Source organism: Oncorhynchus kisutch, linkage group LG17, assembly GCF_002021735.2.
Source record: "Oncorhynchus kisutch isolate 150728-3 linkage group LG17, Okis_V2, whole genome shotgun sequence".
NCBI lineage: Eukaryota > Metazoa > Chordata > Actinopteri > Salmoniformes > Salmonidae > Oncorhynchus > Oncorhynchus kisutch.
In genome coordinates, this window is record NC_034190.2 from 46,360,581 (window position 1) to 46,375,575 (window position 14,995).

The following is a 14,995-nucleotide window of genomic DNA, read 5'->3' on the forward strand; positions in this document are numbered from 1 at the left end:
TTTCTCTCCATGAAAATTAGTAGAAAGATTCATCTAAATGTGTGTAAACAACCATAACCCCAGTAGTACAAGGTAGATGCATTCAGCTACAAACAGGGGTGTCAAACTCACCTTCTCTGTCGGGCTGAATTCAATCTTCACGAGGTACGGAGAGCAGCACTTAACTTGGGTCAAACGTTTCAGGTAGCCATCCTCATGATGCCATCTATTTTGTGAAGTGCACCAGTCGATCCTGCATCAATGCACCCCCATAACATGATGCTGCCACTCCCGTGCTTCACGGTTGGGATGGTCTTCTTCGGCTTGCAAGCCTCCCCCTTTTTCCTCCAAACATAACGATGGTCATTATGGCCAAACAGTTATATTTTTGTTTCATCAGCCCAGAGGACATTTCTCCAAAAAGTACCATCTTTGTCCCCATGTGCAGTTGCAAACCGTAGTCTGGCTTTTTTTATGGCCGTTTTGGAGCAGTGGCTTATTCCTTGCTGAGCGGCCTTTTAGGTTATGTCGATATAGGACTCGTTTTACTGTGGATATAGATACTTTTATACCTGTTTCCTCCAGCATCTTCACAAGGTCCTTTGCTGTTGTTATGAAATTGATATTTAGTTTTTGCACCAACGTACGTTCATCTTTTGGAGACAGAACGCGTCTCCTTCCTGAGCGGTATGACGGCTGTGTGGTGTTAATACTTGCATACTATTGTTTGTAGATGAAGGTGGTACCTTCAGGCATTTGGAAATAGTTTCCAAGGATGAACCAGAATTGTGGAGGTCTGCAATTTCTTTTCTGAGGTCTTGGCTGATATCTTTAGATTTTCCCATGATGTCAAGCAAAGAGGCAATACGTTTGAAGGTAGGCCTTGAAATACATCCACAGATACACCTCCAATTGACTCAAATAATGTCAATTAGCCTATCAGAAGCTTCTGAAGCCATGACATCATTTTCTGGAATTTTCCAAGCTATTTAAAGGCAGTCAACTTAGTGTATGTCAACTTCTGACCCACTGGAATTGTGATACAGTGAATTATGTGAAACAATCTGTCTGTAAACAATCAATGTAAAAATTACTTGTGTCATGCACAAAGTAGATGTCCTAACTGACTTGCCAAAACTATAGTGTGTTAACAAGAAATTTGTGGAGTGGTTGAAAAATGAGTTTTAATGACTCCAAACTAAGTGTATGTAAACCTCAAACTTCAACTGTATATGTGCTGTGTGCAATAGCCTGAGGACGAGGTTAGGGTGTCAGCAACAGACCACACCAGCATTCCTCTCTGCACCTCTGGGAGGATAATACCACCACTGTTCACCAGTTTACAGTCCCTGTGTTCTCTGTCATTATGGCTAATGTTTAACACAACATAAACACATATATCATCAGAACAGTTGGAGATAGAGCAAGATTCAAACAATGACTGAAAATGTGAATAGAATAGTAGACTGTAGTGAATGTTCCCTACTCTGAATGTCACAAATGAATGTCATGTCACCAGTAGTCAAGCAGCATCATCTGAGGGAAACAGTCACACACTGCATGGCACGCGAACACAAGCACACACATTCCTACAGTCCATTCAAACAGCGAGTCCAGGCAAGGGCTTCCGTTCCTTCCGGACATCCAGCAAAAACAGAACTGTTTTTTTAAATGGCCTCGATCTCATCTTACATAGAGATGGACACGCACGCACGCAGGCACACACAACAATCACACTTTCTCTCTCTCTCGCTTTCTGCAGGCTCCGTGACGTGCCTCCAACAGTGAGTGTGTCCCAAGCAGGAACACAATTAGAGAAATCAATGTGACACACATGCAGGGAAGAAACCTGGGGCTTCTATAGGTCTTTAGTACTTAGTCATGCTGTCTCGGAGGGAGGGAGGGAGGGAGGGGTAGAAAGAATTATAACACAGAGTGCTGAAAGAAGCAGGGAGAGTTTGAGACATTGAGTGTGAAAGAGCTACAGTACAGAAACAGCAAGTGTGTGAGAGTTGGGGACTGGGGAGTGAGATTAAAAGAAGGTGTTGGATGGGAGAAATTTCTAAATGTTCCCCATCCTCCTCCGCCTCCTCTCTTCTCCCGTGTTCAGTGTTTATTTAACACATAGGGGCGATGTTTACAGAGTCTAGGTTAAACACAGCCGGAGCCAATCACTTTTGTTAATAATAAATAACGTAAGCTGCAATATGCCGCAAAGCATGCTGGGATGGCTGGTGTGCCAGGGACATTGTCCTGTATCTGGATCTGATCCACTAACAGACAGAGAGACAGCACCCACATTCACATTTACCCACTTCCCTGGTAGAGAAAGAGAGAGGGACAGTTGAGAGAGAGACAGAGAGTGGAATAGTGTGTGTGGTCATGTAGAAAAGAAGAGAAAACAGGGACAAATTCATCTGTACAGTAGAGGGAATGTGACAAGGACTCCGTTATCTTTTGTCTGAGGAGTAGAACCTTTAAGGAGGCTAAAACCTTTAGGGGGCTGCAATCAACACATCAAAAGGAGGAACTTCCCACAAGAAAAAATACTACAGTTTACTATATAATACTACAGTACTACATACTATACAATTCTTTAGCAAACTGTAGTATACTCTAGAATACTTAAGCAATAAGGAATGAGAACCCATTCGTGTGAATAACTCCCGAACAGAGGGCTGTTCTTAGGCCCGACTGGGGAAGCAGCCCTAAGAAGGGTGTTAGTCATGATAATTCCTGGGTACGAGGGCCTAATTGCATTTATAAAACATTTACCAACATGTTTTTTTTTTGTTTTTTTTTTAAAATATGAACGATGTGTTTTCATTAGAAACGTTATTTTAATGAGTAAATTGGTTTTATTTCATCCTTCTACCAGACAATATATTCCAGGCAAAAGCCAGTTGTTAGATCTGATATTCTGATGCTTCTAGCAAAACAAGCTGGTCATCCATTCTCTTAGCATGGTTGCTATAGAGGTTGACTGATTATGATTTTTCAACGCCGATACCGTTACCGATTATTGGAGGACCAAAAACTCCCGAAACCGATTAATCTACCAATTTGTATTTATTTATTTGTAATAATGACAATTACAACAATACTGAATGAACACTTATTTTAAGTTAATATAATACATCAATAAAAATCAATTTAGCCTAAAATAAATAATGAAACATCAATTTGGTTTAAATAATGCAAAAGAAGAAAGTAAAAGTGCAATATGTGCCATGTAAAAAAGCTCAGAACATGAGCTCAGAACATGAGAACATATGAAAGCGGGTGGTTCCTTTCCACATGAGACTTCAATATTCCAAGGTAAGAGGTTTTAGGTTGCAGTTATAGTATTTATAGGACTATTTCTATCTATACCATTTGTATTTCATATACCTTTGACTATTGGATGTTCTTATAGGCACTTTAGTATTGCCAGTGTAACAGTATAGCTTCCGTCCCTCTCCTCGCCCCTACCTGGGCTCGAACCAGGAACACATTCGCAACAGCCACCCTCGAAGCATCGTTACCCATCACTCCACAAAATCAAGGGGAACAACTACTCCAAGTCTCAGAGCGAGTGACGTTTGAAACGCTATTATCGCGCACCCCGCTAACTAGCTAGCCATTTAACATTGGTTACACCAGACTAATCTCGGGAGTTGATAGGCTTGAAGTCATAAACAGCTCAATGCTTGAAGCATTGCGAAGAGCTGCTGGCAAATCGCACAAAAATGCTGTTTGAATGAATGCTTACGAGCCTGCTGCTGCCTACCATCGCTCAGTCAGACTGCTCTATCAAATATCAAATCATAAACTTAGTTATAACATAATAACACACAGAAATACGAGCATTTGGTCACTAATATGGTCTAATCCGGAAACTATTATTTCGAAAACAAAACGTTTATTATTTCAGTGAAATAAGGAACCGTTCCGTATTTTATCTAATGGGTGGCATCCCTAAGTCTAAATATTGCTGTTACATTGTACAACCTTCAATGTATGTCATAATCACATAAAATTCTGGCAAATTAGTTCGCAATGAGCCAGGCTGCCCAAACTGTTGCATATACCCTGACTCTGCGTGCAATGAAAGCAAGAGAAATGACACAATTTCACCTGGTTAATATTGCCTGCTAATATGGATTCCTTTCAGCAGGTTTAAAAATATGATTCCTTTTATGCAGGTTTAAAAATATGTACTTCTGTGTACTGAATTTAATTAAGAAAGGCATTGATGTTTATGGTTAGGTACAGTCGTGCAACGATTGTGCTTTTTTTTCGCAAGTGCGCTTTTGTTAAATCATCCCCCGTTTGGTGAAGTTGGCTATTTTTGTTAGGAAGAAATTATCTTCACACAGTTCGCAACGAGCCAGGCGGCCCAAACTGCTGCATATATCCTGACTCTGTTGCAAGAGAAGTGACACAATTTACAGAGTTGAAAGAAATTAATGTTAGCAGGCAATATTAACTAAATATGCAGGTTTAAAAATATATACTTGTATTGATTTTAAGAAAGGCATTGATGTTTATGGTTAGGTGCACGTTGGAGAAACGACAGTCCTTTTTCACAAATGTGCACTTCATCGATTATATGCAATGCAGGACACGCTAGATAAACTAGTAATATCATCAACCATGTGTAGTTAACTAGTGATTATGATTGATTGATTGTTTTTTATAAGATAAGTTTAATGCTAGCTAGCAACTTACCGTGGCTTCTTACTGCATTCGCGTAACAGGCAGGCTCCTCGTGGAGTGCAATGAGAGGCAGGTGGTTAGAGCGTTGGACTAGTTAACTGTAAGGTTGCAAGATTGACTCCCCGAGCTGATAAGGTAAAAACCTGTCGTTCTGCCCCTGAACAAGGCAGTTAACCCAGTGTTCCTAGGTGTCATTGAAAAGAAGAATGTGTTCTTAACTGACTTGCCTAGTTAAATAAAGGTGTAAAACAAATAATAATAATTCAATCGGCATCCAAAAATACAGATTTCCGATTGTTATGAAAACTTGAAATCAGCCCTAATTAATCGGCCATTCCAATTAAATCGGTTGATCTCTAGTTGCTATCCCAAGTTCTAAGCAAAAAAGGTTGGTTTGGAGGTTAGCTACTTCTCCTTTGCTAGCTAGCCAACTAAAGCTAACACACAATCACATCAAGCAGTTGAAATGACAGCAAACTATGTGCATTTTCATTTGTTTTGCCTTTATATATATTGCCATTTCTTTTGATATATTCATTGTAATGATCCTGATAAATGAATTTGGCTGGCTCAAAGAAGCTGTCAGTTTCGTCACGTTCATTCACTCTATGGTTTGGGGTAGCAGTTAGCCTAGTGGTTAGAGCATTGGACTAGTAAGAGTTGCAAGATTGAATCCCTGAGCTGACAAGGTAAAAATCTGCTGTTCTACCCCTGAACAAGGCAGTTAGCGCACTGTTCCTTGGTGTCACTGAAAATAAGATTTTGTTCTTAACTGACTTGCCTAGTTAAATAAAGGTAAAATAAATAAAAAATATGGCAAAGTGGAGATTGCAACAAAAAAAACAGCAACGCTGTTGCACATGGTCAGAGAGGCAGGCAGCAATGTTTAGACAAATCCCAACTGTTGCAAACCAAATGCTAGCCTAGGAGCATGGGGAAATAATGTCTAGACACTTTTTTTCCGGGGGAGATTAAGTTTATGAATTGCCTGGCTGGGCTGTGGAACAGTGGATGCACATTGATAAATCAAATGGAACTGTTAAAGGGGAATGGAAACACTTTGGGCAGTAAAGCTAAGCAAAGAGGTGTATTCAATCCACTAATACTAAACATGTACGTTTAACATAGAAACTACTACTATCTCTATTTTTAAGACTTTAATCTTGAACAACATTTATTAGAGGTATAGGTAGGCCATCTTGAATTGCCATAGCATTGATGCCAATGCGTCATCGGCAGGGTTGATCATTAATAATATGCATGTCAGACAGCTCGGTGTATTCAGCATGTCAATACCTCTCATTAATAAAAGTAGTGATGAAGTCAATCTCTCCTCCACTTTCAGCCAGGAGAGATTGACTTCATCACTGCTTTTATTTATGAGAGGTATTGACATGCTGAATGCACCGAGCTGTCCGTCTAAACTACTGGCACACAGCTCAGACACTCATACATACCCCACAAGACATGCCACAAGAGGTCTCTTCACAGTTCCCAAGTCCAGAACAGACTATGGGAGGCACACAGTACTATTTAGAGCTATGACTTCATGGAACTCTATTCCACATCAAGTAACTGACACAAGCAGTAAAATTTGATTTAAAAAAACAGATAAAAATCACCTGATGGAACAGCGGGGACTGTGAAGCAACACAAACATTGGCACAGACACATGCATATACACACACACACACACACGATAACATACGCACTATACATACACATGGATTTAGTAATGTAGATATGTGGTAGTGGTGGAGTAGGGGCCTGAGTGCACACAGTGTGTTGTGAAATCGGTGAATGTATTGTAATATTTAAAAATTGTATAAACTGACTTAAGAGTAATGGGGATCGGTAATAAAAACAAACACAAATAAAGTGGTAGGCTTGATTACCAACAATGACGTGACGGCCTACAGAGAGGAGGTGAGGACCCTTGGAGTGTGGTGTCAGGAAAATAACCTCTCACTCAATGTCAACAAAACAAAGGAGATGATTGTGGACTAGAAGAAACAGCAGAGGGAGCAGCCCCCAATCCACAACGACGGGACAGTAGTGGAGAAGGTGGAAAGTTTTAAGTTCCTCGGCGTACACATCACGGACCAACTGAAAGGGTCCACCCACAAAGACAGCGTGGTGAAGAAGGCGCAACGGCGCCTCTTCAACCTCGAGAGGCTAAAGAAATGTGGCTTGTCCCCGAAAACACTCACAAACTTTTACAGATGCACAACCGAGAGCATCCTGTCGGGCTGTATCACCGCCTGGTACAGCAACTGCTCCGCCCACAACCGCAAGGCTTTTCAGAGGGTAGTACCGTCTGCACAACGCATCACCGGGGGCAGACTACCTGCCCCACAGGACACCTACGGCACCCGATGTCACAGGAAAGCCAAAAAGATAATCAAGGACAACAACCACCCGAGCCGCTGCCTGTTCACCCCACTATCATCCAGAAGGTGAGGTCAGTACAGGTGCATCAGAGCTGAGACCGAGAGACTGAAAAACAGCTTCTATCTCAAGGCCATCAGACTGTTAAATAGCCATTACTAACAAAGAGTGGCTTCTGCCAGCACACAGACTCAAATCTCTGGCCACTTTAATACATTTAATAAATTGATTTCATAAAGGTATCACTCATCACTTTAAATAACAGCACTTTAATCATGTCTACATATCCTACATTACTAATCTCATATGTATATACTGTATTCTATATCATCTACTGCATCTTGCCTATGCCACACGGCCATCGCTCATCCATATATTTATATGTACATATTCTTATTCATCCCTTTACATTTGAGTGTATAAGGTAGTCGTTGTGAATTTGTTTGATTACTTGTTAGATATTACTGCACTGTCAGAACTTGAAGCACAAGAATTTCGCTACACTCGCATTAACATCTGCTAACCATGTGGATGTGACCCATAAAATTGGATTTGATTTGATAGCAACCATTTTTGTTAGAACGGATAACCAGTCTTTTTCCATAGCAACTCTGCAAAAATAATTAACGTCTGTAGCAACATGACCAAAATAACTAACGACCAGATGTCTGTCCGGACTATGAAATTGTATGAATTTACTTATTAAAATAATGTTTTTTTATGAAAATGTGTCATTCATTATTGCTCGCCATTGGGCTGAACAAGGCCATTTACATATGACTGCCTCTTGTGCCTTACTGCTTAAATATACAACGGGGGAGATCTGGGGGAGAGAGGTCTGGCAAAGAGAATGACTGGAGGTCTGAGAGAGGGAGAGAGAGATATGTAGGAGGGAGAGAACTGTAGAAGAAAGAAGACAGACTGGCGGAAGGCAGCCGGGAGGAGAGCCAATCGATCCGTCCCCAGAGACCACCAACAAACACACTCTCTACAGTTCACCACCCCAACAACCTTTGTTATTGTCCAATCAACACCATCACTCTCTCTCCATCTTTCTCTCCATCCATATCTCTCTGACTGTCTCCCATTTTGTACATATCTTTCTAAGACCTACAGTATATTGTTTCATCTCTATGACTATGCTAAGATTTAGTTTTCTAATATTATGTTATGGTTCTCCAACTCTTTGTGGTTTAGTGTGCACTTTGACCCAATGATTGACACTCTTAAAGGCAAAATGACCAAGATATTTTAAAATAAACCAATGCAAAAGATCTTAATAGGTAAAGGACATTGCATTTAACTGTTAAGTCAGTGGCTGTCTGGGTACCTGTGGCAAATGTGTGATCACACCACTGTAGCTAACTCTCTACACAAGTAACACAACTCTATATTAATAGACTGAGAACAAATGTCTCACACGTACATTGACGTGCGCATACACACACATAAACTCAGCAAAAAAAGAAACGTCCCTTTTTCAGGACACTTGTTCATAGATAATTCGTAAAAATCCAAATAACTTCACAGATCTTCATTGTAAAGGGTTAAACACTGTTTCCGATGCTTGTTTGATGAATCATAAACAATTAATGAACATGCACATGTGGAGCGGTCGTTAAGACACTAACAGCTTACAGACGGTAGGCAATTAAGGTCACAGTTATGAACTCTTAGGACACTAGAGGCCTTTCTACTGACTCTGAAAAACGCCAAAAGAAAGATGCCCAGGGTCCCTGCTCATCTGTGTGAACGTACCTTAGGCATGCTGCAAGGAGGCATGAGGACTGCAGATGTGGCCAGGGCAATAAATTGCAATGTCCGTACTGTGAGACGCCTAAGACAGGGCTACAGGGAGACAGGACGGACAGCTGATCGCCCTCGAAGTGGCAGACCATGTGTAACAACACCTGCACATGATCGGTACATCCGAACATCACACCTGCGGGACAGGTACAGGATGGCAACAACAACTGCCCGAGTTACACCAGGAACGCACAATCCCTCCATCAGTGCTCAGACTGTCTGCAATAGGCTGAGAGAGGCTGGACTGCCTATGGGCACAAACCCACCGTTGCTGGACCAGACAGGACTGGGAAAAAGTTATCTTCAATGACGAGTCGCGGTTTTACCTCAACAGGGGTGATGGTCGGATTTGCGTTTATCGTTGAAGGAATGAGCGTTACATCGAGGCCTGCACTCTGGAGCGGGATCGATTTGGAGGTGGAGGGTCCGTTATGGTCTGGGGCAGTGTGTAACAGTATCATCGGACTGAGCTTGTTGTCATTGCAGGCAATCTCAACGCTGTGCGTTACAGGGAAGACGCCCTCCTCCCTCATGTGGTACCCTTCCTGCAGGCTCATCCTGACATGACCCTCCAGCATGACAATGCCACCAGCCATACTGCTCGTTCTGTGCGTGATTTCCTGCAAGACAGGAATGTCAGTGTTCTGCCATGGCCATCGAAGAGCCCGGATCTCAATCCCATTGAGCACATCTGGGATCTGTTGGATTGGAGGGTGAGAGCTAGGGCCATTCCCCCCAGAAATGTCCGGGAACTTGCAGGTGCCTTGGTGGAAGAGTGGGGTAACATCTCACAGCAAGAACTGGTAAATCTGGTGCAGTCCATGAGGAGGAGATGCACTGCAGTACTTAATGCAGCTGGTGGCCACACCAGATACTGACTGTTACTTTTGATCCCCACTTTGTTCAGGGACACATTACTCAATTTCTGTTAGTCACATGTCTGTGGAACTTCAGTTTATGTCTCAGTTGTTGAATCTTGTTATGTTCATATAAATAGTTACACATGTTTAGTTTGCTGAAAATAAACGCAGTTGACAGTGAGAGGACATTTCTTTTTTTGCTGAGTTTACATACTCACTCTTACTCTCTCTCTCCCACTCCCTCCCTCCCTCTCGCTCCCTCTTCCTCTCCTATCTAGTCATCTCATTCCTGAGGCCAGGCGATCCTGAGGCCAGGCGATTCTCTCCTAGATTCTGTCTGCAGACACTCTCCTCCAGTCTAATCATATTCCTCACCATGAGGGATTCACATGGAGAAGAGCATTAGAACACTAGTCTTTATACACACACCATGTATCAGCCTCAGCCTCTGACTCCCCTCTGATTACATCCTGCACACCAGATAGCAGCCTGCATATCATTGAATGTGATCATGGTCATCATTATTATAATTAATTGTGATCATTATCATCACCCCTGTTCACTGGCTTCATAATCTTCAGCAGAACACACCAGAAACCAACTCCTCTCTACAAGTATCAGTTATTGGCCTCTCATGATCACCATCTTCATCACACTTATCATATCTCAGTCTATAACTCCCCTCAACATCCTGTCCCCCAGTTACATGTCATATAAACATCCTCATCTCAAACAGCCTCCTCCTCCCTCCATTCAATACAACTATTTCCCTGTAGCCTAATAATCATCATCAGACAAAACACATAGGATAAATGAGGAGGGGACTTTACAACAAAGAACATATTAATGTCTTGGCAGGGGCGGACTGGGACAAGAATTCGGCCCTGGCATTTTATCCACACCAGCAACATCACTGAGTGTGCCGTGACACAATACTCCATTATAGCAAAGTGAAAACTTTCAAATGAAATACAGAACTCTCTCGTTTACATATGTATTCACATAAATATTCACACCCCTGAATCAATACTTTGTAGAACCACCTTTGGCGGCGATTACAGCTATGAGTCGTCTTGGGTAAGTCTGTATCAGCTTTGCACATCTGGATTTGTGGATTTGCTCCCCTTCTTCCTTGCAGATTTTCTCAAGCTCTGTTAAATTAAATGGGGAGCGGCAGTGAACAGCAATCTTAAAGTCTTTCCACAGATTTTCAATGGGACTCAAGTCTGGGCTTTGGCTGGGCAACTCAAGGACTTTCACATTCTTGTTCTGAAGCCATTCAAGTGTTGCTTTGGCTGTATGCTTGGGGTCATTGACCTGTTGGAAAGTAACTATTTGGCCCAGTCTAAGGTCGTTTGCACTCTGAAGCAGGTCATCATCAAGGATGTACCTGTATTTAGCTCCATTCATTGTTCCCTCTAACCTTTCCAGTCTCCCGGTCCCTGTCGCTGAAAAGCATCCCAATAACATAATGCTGCCACCACCATGCTTCACGGTAAGGATGGTATTAGATGGGAGATGAGCTGTGCCTTAATTTTCTCCAGACATATAATTGTTATCTCATCAGACCACAGAATATTTTGCTGTATGATCTCAGTCTTTCACATACCGTTTTTGCAAACTCCAGGTGTGCTGTCATGTGCCTTTTTCTCAGGACTGGCTTCTGTCTGGCCACTCTCCCATGAAGCCCAGATTGGTGAAGTGCTGTAGAGATTATTGTCCTTCTGGCAGGTTCTTCTCAGCCAAGGAACTCTGTAGTTCTGTCAGACTGGTCATTGGGTTCTTGGTCACCTCCCTTACCAACGCCCGGTTGCTCAGTTTGGTTGGATGGCCAGCTCAAGGCAGTCTGGGTAGTTCTATATTTTTTTCAATTTCCCAATGAAGGAGACCACTGTGCTCTTGGAAACTTTCAACACTAGAAATTATTTTATACCTATCCCCAGATATATGCCACATCACAACATCTCAGAGATCTATGGACAGTTCCTAGGACTTTTTAGTATAGTTTCTGCTCTGAGATGCACTGTCAACTGTGGGACCTTATAGAGACAGTAGTGTTTATTTCTAAATCATGTCCAAACAACTAAATTGGCCACAGGTGGGCTCAAATCAATGATGTTCAAAGGATATTGGATGCACCTGAGATCAATTTGGAGTGTCATAGCAAAGGGGTGGGAATACTTATGTAAATAAGGTATTTCTGTTGTTGTTTTTAACATTTGCAAAAATGTCTAAAAACCTGTTTTCGCTTTGTCATTATGAGGTATTGTGTGTAGACTGATGAGGGGGAAAAAAATATTGAATCCATTTTAGAATAAGGCTGTAACGTAACAAAATTTGGAAAAAGGGGAGGTCTGAATACTTTCTGAAAGCACTGTATAACACAGAATCTTCGCCTATCTAGTAATTTTACGATCACCTAAATTTGGTAGCCTATGCTGTTGTATGCATTTTCTGGACATGGGCATGGTTGCTCATGCAGTGGTTACAATGTATCACTGGTCAAATGTTCTCATAAAAGGTTGTGGTATCAAAAGAGTTTGGTACAGGGATAGACATCACTTTTATATGCAAATCTCATTGGATACATTGTTTGATTATTGAGATATCGGCCTCAATTTAACTTCAGAGTTGCTTTTTCTTCTGAGGGCTAATCTGGGCCATTTTCGGGGACAGCTCCAGCCGGGCACAGGCCACCAAAATCGGGGACTGTCCCCGGAAATCGGGGACTGTCTCCAGGTGTCTGGTCACCCTAGTCAAAATAGCACTCCAGAATCTCCTTTTCCCCCCATAGAGATGAATTACATACATCGTTATGTGCACTAACTAATGTTGGCTAATTAATTTGGGGTTCATCACCTGAGGAAGTGTAAACTCAACACAAATTAACTAGATCTCCAACTCTAAATATAATACCCACTGCTAGTAGCCATGTATTCATCCAATAGTAAATGTAATGTAATAAACTTTGCAGTTGCAAGCACGAGATCTATCGGCCTATGCCCTTGCAATGGCTGGTGTGCATATCTCAAACCCATATCAAATATCTTGGTTGTAAAATAGCTGCTATTGAGCTGAAAATTGAACGTTTTCTGTACCTACAGAAAACTGAGACCCTTCTCTCTTCGACAGTGACAAGGGACGAAGCTTCGAAAGCATTTTCCCCCAATTGCATTTTGAAATGTCATATGATCAGAATGCATTTTTCTCGAGAGCTCATGGGGGAGATGAGAGTGGCTTGCCCATCACAGCAGCACGCCCTATCTAGGGCACAGGCACAGTGGCAGGGTAGACACTTTTGTTACAGGGATCATGAGGATAATACACTTTACTGTTTGACCAAACCATGGTTTTAGACGCACAAAAATTAGGACGTTTTGAATGAGATGATGATGTAGAATGTGCTCTTTCTGCATTTATAGGCACCCTTTCCGTTTTTTACGATCCATGATCTTGGATGTCGATCTGATCACGAGTTGGGGGAGGTCTCTTTGCTGATACCGCATTTGACTTTGAATGTGTATTTGCGTTACCTCAGCTCAGAAAACCCATCTTGGTAAGTGCCAGCTGTTGCCCAATGATCAGCCAAAGGCTCATTATAGATTAGTATGGCCATGTCACCTTTATATATTTTTGCGTGTGAATTTCGACCAGCCCACCAAACAAGAAAATTGTGTAGCCCATCTGGCATTTGCCAGAATTGCCAGATGTTCAATCCACCCGTGTCTAGAGAGCTGAGCTCTGTGTGTGTGTGTGTGTGTGTGTGTGTGTGTGTGTGTGTGTGTGTGTGTGTGTGTGTGTGTGTGTGTGTGTGTGTGTGTGTGTGTGTGTGTGTGTCTAAGAGAAAGGCTGAGAGAAGCATATGCCTTATAATGCGTGGCACAGGGGCAATGGTGAAGTCAGAGCTGCTGCCACTTGGGGTTTGGTGCCGATTTTCCCTCTTCTCCCCAAGGACCTTGACGTTTTTTGTGATGTGTGTGTGTGACATTTAATTGAAAGGTAAATATCCTGTTATGTAGGCCTACGAATAATGATAATCCGTTTGTTGAAGTTTGTCTTTGTCACCCGCATAAACTGCATTCGTTAGACTTGAATCGGGGAACAATAGAAAGGAAAAGTTTGCTCCATAAATTTGTGCCATAAAGGAGATCGTTTTTGCTACAATGTAGCCTCCCCTGTTGTAACTTTGTGGCACGATACTGCCACTAGAAATTGATACTTCAAGACAAACCTCCCAAAACAAGAAACAGAACAATTCAGAGCTGTAAAATGTGTAGCCTAAGCGTTGGCTTACCAGTTGTTGCTGAAACCCCCTGCATCTTGCCTACAGTTGTTGTCCTGCTTGGCTGAATCCCCCCTCTCCGACGCTAGGCTCACAGGAGATTGGAAACAGTGCACAGGCGAACTAACGTTACAGTCAACTCAAACGAAGGAGTGTCCCGACTTCAGAGTCCTCTGCGTTTTCCCTTCTCTTGGCAAAAATCTCTAGCCTCCGCGGCAGGGCATAACGGGCATGTAGGGTTTCTTTCACGGATATAAGAGGGTGTCCAATGAGCGCGTTTGATGCATTGGAGCACTGATCCATTCACTCCTCCCGGCTCTGTCCTCCTTATAGCAAAACTATTCTTCTCTATGCGTTGAGTGCGCTCAACTCCGCCACTGGAGAAAGGAGTTGCGCGTTCACGCTGATGCGCGGTCACGACAACCATGGCCATTCATTGAGTACAGTAGAACATAGTAAATCATGGGACTATTATGTTTGTATACATTGTTGTTTATTGCATGTCTTTTGCTTAGTTATTTTACACATTAACCTACAAAATGTTTATGTTTTCTCAATTACATCAAATTCAGCATTTAAAATGGTGCAAGTTTAAGTCTGTTCCACCTGAGCACGTCAGAGAACACTATGACGACACACCAAATGTGGTTGATGGATCCCTTTTGTCTTCTTCTAATGCCTCTAAAGGGGAAAGTAATTCAAAAGTAACGTTAATGTGTTGGGTAATCCAAAAGTTACCTACTGATTACAGTTTTGGACAGACAATTAGTAAGTGATTACATTTATAAAGTAACCTACCCAACCCTGAAACCTATTACCGTAGGCTATTACCATATTATAACCCCAAATCAAATATTTCCAATGATTATGTATTTGAGTCCGTAAACAGTGCTTCAAAATATGTTTCAACAAACTATCACGTCAGTCTCACGGACTGTCAGTTCCCACCCAGCCCCATCCTTCTACCAAACAAAGTGGCAGG

General features: G+C 42.1%; 1 protein-coding gene across 2 annotated transcripts in view; it reads right to left on the reverse strand.

The window, feature by feature from the left end:
• Positions 1-14,344, reverse strand: part of LOC109906962 (FYVE, RhoGEF and PH domain-containing protein 3) — a 92,211-nt gene extending 77,867 nt beyond the window's left edge. The window contains exon 1 of one of the 2 annotated variants that reach the window (XM_031793938.1): positions 14,026-14,343. In XM_031793938.1, coding sequence (XP_031649798.1) covers positions 14,026-14,050 — 25 coding nt within the window. In that variant the 5' untranslated portion in view covers positions 14,051-14,343. Of the gene's footprint in view, positions 1-14,025 lie in introns of both variants that reach the window. The other variant, XM_031793939.1, reaches the window with a different exon arrangement.
• Between the last annotated feature and the right edge of the window lie 651 nt (positions 14,345-14,995).